At 43.3% G+C, this 10,402-nt stretch overlaps 1 protein-coding gene across 1 annotated transcript in view; it reads right to left on the bottom strand.

The window, feature by feature from the left end:
- Positions 1–262: 262 nt before the first annotated feature.
- ubl3a (ubiquitin-like 3a) overlaps positions 263–10,402 on the bottom strand; it is a 41,131-nt gene continuing 30,991 nt past the window's right edge. Inside the window, exons 2-5 of the mRNA XM_056409804.1 lie at positions 6,169–6,277; positions 4,463–4,549; positions 3,024–3,101; positions 263–2,056 (exon numbers count right to left, since the gene is read on the bottom strand). Of these exons, the coding sequence (XP_056265779.1) occupies positions 2,004–2,056; positions 3,024–3,101; positions 4,463–4,549; positions 6,169–6,277 (327 nt within the window). The 3' untranslated portion in view covers positions 263–2,003. The remainder of the gene's footprint in view (positions 2,057–3,023; positions 3,102–4,462; positions 4,550–6,168; positions 6,278–10,402) is intronic.

Genomic DNA, 10,402 nt, shown 5'->3' with positions numbered 1-10,402 from the left:
TAAGTTAAGAAAATGATTCTTAATATGTACTTTTCATAACTTTATTCATAACTAACTCAACTACACATCACTGGAGAATAACTGTAACTAGGTGTATTATGTGTGTAGAGCTCAACCCAGACATAATCCTAACTCAAGAAATACTTCCCAGTCCACTTTTATGTCGCCCTCAGCTAAACATGTAGCGCTCTTGTTCACGGCGGGCTGTGAAAGTCAGCTGATACCGGAAAGATCGACAAAATTCAGTCATGACAAAAGGCAATGCATTTGAATAACCTTTATTTAGTTTACAGATGTATTCCATTTTGGAGTTTGGAGGAGGGAGAGAGAGCATTAGTGCTATTTACAATTGGTTTGAAAACATTTAGCTCTGTACAGATTTGAACCCTGATCAATATAAACAATATATATTTTTAAGACCTAGTGCTGTTATAAAGCGTATCTTTAAAGCAAAGAAAAAAACACAGAAAAAAAGGATTACATTAAATTATAAACAAATTTAAAAATAACAATAAAAGAGCACAGAAGAAAGTTGATGCTTAGGGAGTCGTTGTTGTTGTTGCTGTGAACTGGCTAGAAGCTAACCGTATACACAATCATAGACTAAACACCAATATACTGTATATCAACAAGATTAGAGTGATCATGTTCTATATAAGATTCATATTAAATATACTCTACACGTTACCATAGTTTGGAACATTACTTCCATTGGAAAAATATAAAATAAAACCATAGAACTTTTTATACATTTTTATTAATCTGATGAAGGAGCACATGCTTCGATTGTGCAAACTGGACTTATTAATGCTGAGAGAGAGAGAGAGAGAGAGAGAGAAGCAAATTAAGACAAACAAGGAACCTTTTCAGAGAGATCCTTTCGCAACACTGTTCAAACGAAGAGGAGCACAATGAATCTTTCCTCAAAAGAAGAGACGGAGGGATGGTGCATCAGGGAGGGAAGAAAAACTGCCATGACGTTTCATTAATCACAACACTGGGTCGGTCAGTAATATGCATGGACTGTCAAAACACAGTCACAAAATGTCATGGACAAACAAATAACCAAAACAAGACCACCAACATCGGTTGTTTTTCTATTTGTTTGTTTGAGAGGCTTCGTTTGGCTAAGAATATGACGACTAGAAGACGCAGGACGTGTTCGGCCTCTACGGCGTTCTGCGGAGCCAAAAAAAAAAGAAAAATTTCTCTCATGTGACCTTTAAGGGCACATGCAGAGGAGGGCAGTAAAAAGGACACAGGTGTGTTTATATATGTGTGTGTGTGTGTGTGTGTCCTGGTTTGAGTTCTCTGATCAGGCACATCTGAGCTTCTTCTGCTGCGCCGAGGGAGGTCACACAAGCACATGTGGTTGGGCCTGTAGACGGGATGTCATAGAGAGTGTGTGTGTGTGTGTGTGTCTGTGTGTTGGAGCGTTGTTAGTGGTGAAAATTCTCAGCGGTCTGTAGGAGAAAACAAGGCCACACACAAACTTGGGCACTGCATTACTATGACAACCAGCTAGAATGAGGAGCTTTTAACCGACCGGCTGAGGATGGTTAGACACGTTGTCTATGTGTATTGCATGTATGTGTGTGTGTGTGTGTGGCAGAAGGTGTGCACAAGGTGTGCATTAAGAAAAAAAAGAACAACAAAACCCACATGCAAATCCAGTTCCTTCCACAAATTTTCTGCTATGACAAAAAAAAACAAGTACGACAAAAGAATCAACTCTAATGATAATCAATGTCCTGCTCCCAACTCTGTGTGTGTCTTGAATCAGCCTCCGCCTGCTGGCTTTCTATACGTGTGTGTGTGTGAGAGAGAGAGAGAGAGAGAGAGAGAGAGAGAGAGGGAAAACAAAAAGAAGCAAAAGTGTATGTGTTTGTCCGTTTGCATATCCGCACTATGGACGAGTTTCAGGACCGGGAACAAACTCCGCGGGTCCAGGATGTTTGAGGGCGAGAACGGAGGAGAAGGATGGAGGCGGCGGCGCTGTGTATTCACAGAATGACACAGCAGTTACTCTCCCCGGTCTTCTCTCGGTTCCTCTGACCTGAAAACACACACACACACACACACACACACACACGTCAAGACAAACATACACAGACAGCGTCATCGTCTCACAAGGAGCGATGTCGGCCTATCAAATACATGCAAGCACACATTCCTGCTGGATTACTTTATAATGCGAGCGCTGTACTTCTACCGTTTACCTCGCAACTGTTTGCAATTAAAATATAATATAGCTGTAAAAATCCTGTCGTATAGTTGAACCCACTGTGCATTTTGGTGTCTGATGAGCCCTTAAACTCGTGGATATGAGACTCAAATTGGTCTTTCCGGAATGAATTTGCTGTGTCGTCGATACCTGAAGCAACACGCTCACTTTGTTTTTTTCCGCGTGACGGTTGCATAAAAACAGACTGAACGCGTAACACTCTGCCGCCTCACTTCCAGGTCATCTCAGAATTAAGAGCTTTGTTTCTCTATTAACAGTCAGGGGAAGCCGACAAACATCGTTACTTAAATTGCAGCCGTCAAAAGGGTGAAAACAAAGGCTCCGTTTGTGGCGCGCTAATTTTTTTTAAACACACCCTCACACACAAACACTTTCAGGAGTAAACGGAGGTAATTCGTCATTTCTAGCTCGTCTTACTTTGGGGGTTGTTACAAACAATGAAAAGCAAATTGATTATAGTCAATAACTGACCTTAGATGTCCCATTAAATGACTATTTGTGAGGTTGAAGTCAGCCCCCGTCTCTACGGAGATACACCTTCCACCACTCATTCACAAACAGGAGACCTGCCACCTAATATGATTTATATCAGCTGTTTATTCTACACAACGTGCTGTATCTTGGGGATACACTTAAAAGGAGGGCCAATTATTTGCACCAGTAGCCGCTCCTAAAACAGAAGCCACGTTGAGAGGTTGAGAGAATGGCTGCGAGAAGAACGTATAAATGTTGCTCAGCGTGTGAAAAGGCTCGCTGAAAGGAAGGAAGGGCTGGTTACCTTGGGAATTTGGCTCGGGCAAAGTCTCTCTGGCAACTAAATGCATCACTGTGGTCTTCCCCAAGGGCAGTTTGAGAGCTAGTGGGGGAGGAGAGAGAGAGAGAGAGAGAGAGAGAGGATGTAAAGGTTATTCAGGGAAATACAGCATATCTGTCTTCACAAAGTCATTTGTCAAATAATAAACTATGGCTCAGGTCCTTTTGTTGCAGAATAATAATAATATTATCTTTGCCGGTCAGGAAAGAGCCTGAAATAACTAAAGCGAGCTCTTCAGAGAAGGGAAACGTTTCAAAAGGCGTTCACTTTCAACGGGACTGGGAGATGAATCAATACGCGCTTCGTTGACGTGACCATATGTTATTTATGTTGTCCAGATCTATGCTTGTCAGAATCAGTTATTGACAGATCCCTTTGTCAACAGGAAGAGTTTGAGCTAAAATTGGAACACAGCAATTGCTTTGAACATCACATATGTGTCACGTTTTTGCCTTATTAACTACTGTATATCAATTTCAGAAATATCTTATTTCATCCATATCTCCGTGTCTTTATTTTAACTGTTACAATGCAAAAAATTATGTTACTTTGACAAAAACATAATCATGCCCAATGTTCACTGATAGATCACCCGTCTAAAGCTTTTTAGCTCAAAATGTATGTAAATCAATGGCATTCTACTCATTCAACTCATATTATGTTTATGCTTTGTAATATAAAAAGTAGCATGAGCCATAACGTTGTATTTGATGGGGGGAAAAAATTCATCATAAAAGCTGCTAGAACTTGATCCACACACTCATTTGTAGTTCACATCTGTAACGCCCAAAAAAACTGCTCGTGATTCACGAGGTGCGTGCCTTCACACGCGTGCAGTGACTATATTTGCATTTCATAACCACGGGGAGTTCTGGCTCGACTTTAAAGAGGATTCTGTGTCATCGTGCAAAGACATTGAACCAAAGATAAGAGAATTATCAGAGAGCTGGCAGTAATGGGACCCGTGTGAAAAGGGTTATGGGCGGCCTTAACCCCATTAAGCAAACAAAGCACTCGACGAATCTAGATTGGGTGGAGTAGACTCAAAGAGCCTAAAGGGCAGAGAGAAGTGAAGTGGGCTGCTGTCCTTTTTTTCCCTCTAAACACCCCCCTCCTCCTCCTCGTCTCTCCTTTGTGCCACTTCAGGTCGAAAACTAAAGGCCCCGTCCTGCCCAATCTCTCTCCCCTCTTTTTCTGTATTTCCTCTCTCCTCCCTCTCTCCGTCAAAGCAGACTTGTCCGGAGCACTGAGGTACCTCTGTTCTGTCTCGGGGTGAAAAGATGAACGGCAAAAGAACTTTCCAGCGACACACTGTTGGGATTTTGTGTGCATGTCTACGAGCACATGAAGGTTGTTTTTTACTTTTTTGGGGGGGGGGGGGTGCACCGTCTGTGTTTTCTCACCTCCTAGTGTTACGTTGCCGTGTAGAAACCGGCCCTGGTAGATCAGCCTCAGGATGTTAGGACTGCTGACCTGCTCTTCCTCCCAGTCTGAAAAAAAAGAAGAGTTAAATAGAAATATCGGCATGGAGAAATCTGGAAGACAAGACCTCCTTTATTTTTTACTTCCTGCTCATCTCTTCATATTTCCCCTCCTTCCCCATTCAGTATTACCGTTGTCTCATCTTTTATCTTTACACCGTGTTGAGTATTCTTCAAAAAACACAAGATCAGTTTATTTTTAAACATTGCTAATGAAGCTTCCCCCAGACTCTGAATGTGTAATTTAATTGAGAAACTACAAAATGTCATTAAGAGTCTAAATTATACTGAAAAAAACCTTTCAATTCTGAACTACTCTACTCATCTTGGTGAATATAAAATACCGCAAACAGTGTCGTGAAACCCAAATCAGTAAACACGGTCGTTGCATGGCGAAAGGACGGAGAGACCATCAACAACCGCACTCGAGATATGTTAGGACATTCAGGGCCTGCATTTAAAGATCATTGTATACAGACGGTATGACACGTGGGCTCCGTGGGATGACCGTGAGAAAGGAGGAAAGCAAAAGACGAGCATGAGGTGTGGCTCGGGACGAGCGACAGAACAAAAGTGAAGGCGTTAAATGAGAGAGGAAGCCGAGGGGAGCTGCACAGCAGCAGCGTCTGGCCACCAGATGTTTGTCTCCAGCTGAGCGGAGGGTGGTGGTGCCGACGGAATGCCTGCTCCGGGTCTCACAGGGTTCAGATCCGTTGTCGCGGGGAGGGGGGGGGGGGGGGGGGACCACCGCACGCTTCCAAAAACCAACAGATTCTCCTCGAGTTTCCCTTTTCACTCATTGAGTCTATCAGTATAGTTTAGAGGTTTTTTTTCGTTCTCCGTGGCTGTGGGCTCCTCCAAAATTGGATTAGATTCCCAGCCCCGTGGGAAAAGCCGATTTGAAGGTGTCTGGAGGTCAATTATAGCGCGGGTGTAGCAGCAGTTAGGATGTGGGTGTGTTACATAAAAGGAGGTGGCTCTTGCTGCGATCCCACATTCCTGTATGCAACGATAATCAGGCCGAAAAAAGGAGGAGGGCACTTTAATTGCCCTACACCGAAGAATGGGCACGTTCCGACACTGCGATATAGACCTACACGCAAGTAATTAGCAGGCGGTTTAAATGGGATGTCAGCTCTCTGGGGGCAGTGTGTGGCCCCTCAGCTCCCTTCATCTTCAGTTAAAGAAACAGCCGCGATAAGTGCATTCGCTTCTAGATTGTTTGCAATTATAGCGTCTGCAAACACACTGCGGCTAGGCTTACGCAATGATTACATTTAGACCAGATTACATGGTTCTATTTTATTTATGTCTCAATATGTTTGACCTAAATACCAACATCTGATTAGAAGTCAGTTGAATCAGCATTGGACAATCCAAATGATGTGAACATGAGTTTGTAGATGTGTGATGGTATTTAGTTCGATGGTGCCCAAAAGTAGGCCTGCAAGACTTTTTTTAATTAATAGTGAAGAGTTACAAAGACATGAATGTCTGAGTGAAGTAATAACAATGTCAGGATCACCTCGGAGTGATTCAATTGGCTTCAATATGGAACTATTGCTCCATCGTTCATCATCTGCCATTGCCAGGAACACTCGTTGACGTATCTAAATGGCGCTACTCACCCATTGGCCAGTTGTCATAGACGTGTTTGGCAATGTCCGCTGCCGAGTCGTTGGGAGAGAAGAGGAATTCTTTCGTCTTCCCGCTGACTAAAATGAGCCGCAGGTTTATCTGCAACAAAAAGCAAGATGTGTCTGTCAGAGCTTTTATAGGAGAAACGTCAAATAAAAACACAAGCAGCCACCGTGCGTGACGTGAAACACGGTACTACTCCAGAAGCACACGGGTTCAAGGGAAGTAATTTAATAGGATACAGGAGAAGGATATGAGGACCCCGAGGAGTGTCCTTCCGCAGGATTAACTCCCATCTGTCTCGCCAACTTCCTCCTCACTTTTCTCTCATCCCTCGCGCTCTCTCGTTTCTTTGTCTTCGGTTCACACTTCTGTCACGGCTGTCACCTTCTCACCTTCACCACGCACGCTCCGGATGATTTGAAACCCTGGGTCCAATTTTTTATTTTTTTTATTTTTTATTTATTTAACCAGGAAATGCCTCATTGAGATAAAAAAAAAATCCTCTACAAGAGTGTCCTGGTCAAGACAGCAGCAATAGCACATTACACAAAGTTTCAGACTATACAACATAAAACAGTGACAGACAATATAAAAATGAATAAAAAATAAATAATTGTTTATACTGGATGGAGTTGAAACCCCGGGTCCAATTTTTTTATTTATTATTTTTTTATTTATTTAACCAGGAAATGCCTCATTGAGATTAAAAAGAAAATCCTTTACAACCGTGTCCTGGTCAAGACAGCAGCAATAGCACATTACACAAAGTTTCAGACTATACAACATAAAACAGTGACATACAATATAAAAATAAAATAAAAATAAAGAATTTAGATCACAGCATGAATAAAACCAAAACTAAGACTCAAGTCATTATAACCCAGTTCACACAGGTGCACATACCTCAGTCACTCAAAATTGTTTGAATATATTTACTATATTTTTCTCAAGAGACGAAGATAGAAGTTTTGGTAACTTCTATCTTCCATCACACATCTATTGGAGTGAAAATTAGAGGCACTGTGCATAGATTACAATGACAATGTATTTGAAAAATTGCGAATTTTGGGATTTCGCATCACATTTTACGGTTAATTTGAGTATTTCGAAAAATGAGTCCACTATTAAAACCTTCTGGTGTGTGGGCATACACATAACTTTGATCGCAATCGTTTATGAAAGAAATTGTGGGTATCTTAGTAATTTCAACACAACCAGCCACCAAACCCAAACAATTAGCTGGACCACCACGACAGGCTGTAAAAATGTGCAACCCGCCTCAGACGGCTTACGCCAGCAGTCAGTGGGGAGCGCCAAGCCAAACAATAAACGACTAATGAGAGTGAGACTCTTGTTCACAGTGCAAGACCTGAACAGAATCGCTAGAAAAGGTAGGGGATTGTCATTATGGGGTGTACCACATGACTTAGGTGTGGAAAGACTTTCTGATTATTATTATTATCTTAGACAGTTAGATTATTAATGAAGACAGAAGAGTATTTAATAACTGAGAAAATATTAAGGACAACTCATTTCTTGCTATGGTCCAAATATAGTAAAAATACCTCAAATCCTGATCAATCAAAGTCTTTCTTGCACATTTCGATACCAAAATAAAAACGGACATGCGTTCGAAACAGTGTGAACTTCTGAAACCTGTCGAACTGGATAACTCTGAGCACTATTTGACAGATTCCTCTCTCAAACATGCCAACAAATAGCCTGATAAAGACAGAAAAAACCAATTCCTTGTTTACATTAGATTGCTGTGACTTTGCTGTGAAGAGCCAGAACCGAGTTCTGTGGTGTGTGTGTCTGACTTTGCTTTCTATATGTGTGTGTGTGTGTGTGTGTGTGTGTCTAGCCTGCAGTGCGTGCATGGCACAAGCGTCACTGTTCCTAGCATGTCTGTTAGCCCTCTACATCGAGCCGCTGCCCCACCAAACCACTCTGCTGAGCAACACACACACACACACACACACACGCGTGTATACCTATACACACATGTGCATACAGTGATGTAACTGCGATAACACCAATGGATTGAAACCGACATCTCTGTAAGCATGTTAGCGAATCAGCTTATAGGTTTAAAAACGGAGAACCGACAGAGGAGCTCGTATCGACACAAACAGCGAAGGAAGAGATGCAGATGACCTCAACATTGACCCCACAAACACGAGTACACGAGTAAAGCCTCCATCAAAGAGATCAGATGAACGGGATAGCTTTGAGCTTTTTATGCATATGGAGAATATTCTAAACCACAGAAAGCACACGGGCAGAGACACACAAATGAACCTACACTTGTGTGTGTGTGTGTGTGTTTACTTTCTTGGACTGCATACAGAAAATGAAATGAATGGTACATGACAGCAGTTTCCTGCAGTGGTTCACAATGGACAGTTGCAACTGTACTAATGAGACACGGATCATAAAGCGGGAGTGTGCAGAATGCCGGTGAGTGACCGGCCGACAGGGAAATGTAAGTTATTCCGTTATTCAGATGTACCACCTACAGGTGATTTTGAATTAAAGTGCCTGCTATGGCTCTCGTGCAGGATCAATGCCAAGCGGAGCATTGTTTATGCTCGTGCTTGGCGCCGGCCTCCGCGGATGCCACGAGAGCTACGAGAGGAGGCGTTTGTACTCCAGGGGGGGAAGAGCGCTGAAATATTCTCAGAAACGGCAGAGGGTGCACGAACAAACTGAACCGTGAAGATTTAAAAAGAAAACGATCGCAAACGCAAACAGATGCCCAGAGACGGTACGGGTAAATGGAAAAAAAGAAGAAAGAAAACCCTCAACAATGCCGAGGGGGGATTATAACTATCTGTAAACTCGGATCTCATTCATTGACTACTGTATTTCCTTTCTACAAGTCCTGTATTACAAACATTATAAAGAAACAAAGGTTTAATATCCTAAAAGCAACACCTACAAGGACACTTTATGTTGCTTTTCACATCCACCTTTATCTCGTCGGGTGAGATCATTCGCGTCACACTCATACTTTTATTCTGACTTCAACTTAAAATAAGTCTTGACTTTCTCTTGCCCCTCCCTCCTGCCTCCTCCCTGATAATGAGCTTTCACAGCCAGTTATTCAAAATATCATCCATCCTCTGGAATGTCTCCCGGCATTGGGCAGGATCATGCACTCGTGCATAAACATTAATATACTGTAATGGTTACAGGTACTGGAACCCAAAAGCACGACAAACACAGGAATGCAGGAGGAGGCTCTTTACTTAATGTTTCAGGCAGGGTCAAAACCGGGTGGTCCGACAAACAGGGAAACAAATCCAAAAAGGGGCAGGTAAAAAATCTCAAGTCGGGTGAACAGGCAAACAGGGTCGTAACAGGCAGATCAGAACAAGTACTAGGAATTCGCTGGAAAGTTTGGCGGTGACACACAAGACAATCTGGCAGAGGACAAGTGGAAGTGAGGGAGCTAAATAGTGAGAGACTAATGAGGGGATGGGCTGCAGATGAGAAGGGCGTGAGGACCAGGTGAAGGGAATGAGGGACTAATAAGGGGATGGGCTGCAGGTGAGAAGGGCGTGAGGACCAGGTGAAGGGAATGAGGGACTAATGAGGGGATGGGCTGCAGGTGAGAAGGGTGTGAGGACCAGGTGAAGGGAATGAGGGACTAATGAGGGGATGGGCTGCAGGTGAGAAGGGCGTGAGGACCAGGTGAAGGGAATGAGGGACTAATGAGGGGATGGGCTGCAGGTGAGAAGGGCGTGAGGACCAGGTGAAGGGAATGAGGGACTAATGAGGGGATGGGCTGTAGGTGAGAAGGGCGTGAGGACCAGGTGAAGGGAATAAGAGACAATCAGGTGAATATGACAGGATCTGGAATGACAGGAGTGTTAATTAAACATGTAAGCAGGATGAATTTAGCTAGGAAGGTGGGGAATTCGTGACATATACAGCATCCATATCTGCAGGCAGACACTCGTGCATACAAAGTTCATGTCCGACTCGTTTCTCTTCGGGCTCGTGATGTCAGAAATCTGCCGTGTGAAGGCGTCACCAGTTTGCAAAGTGCGTAGAGAACGAGGAGATAGAGAGGCTACCACTTCCCCAACGTGTGAGCATGTGGAAGTATTTGGAATGTGGAATCTTTCCGGCGCAGCAGCAGCTTCCGGCTGCATCCCCACAACACGTGTTCATACCGTGCGTGTGTTACAACGCTCCTGCTGCAAGCGCAGGAGG

The sequence above is a fragment of the Pseudoliparis swirei genome, chromosome 3, assembly GCF_029220125.1.
Source record: "Pseudoliparis swirei isolate HS2019 ecotype Mariana Trench chromosome 3, NWPU_hadal_v1, whole genome shotgun sequence".
Lineage (NCBI taxonomy): Eukaryota > Metazoa > Chordata > Actinopteri > Perciformes > Liparidae > Pseudoliparis > Pseudoliparis swirei.
The sequence above is the reverse complement of the archived record's forward strand: the minus strand, read 5'-3'. Positions and strand labels throughout refer to the sequence as shown.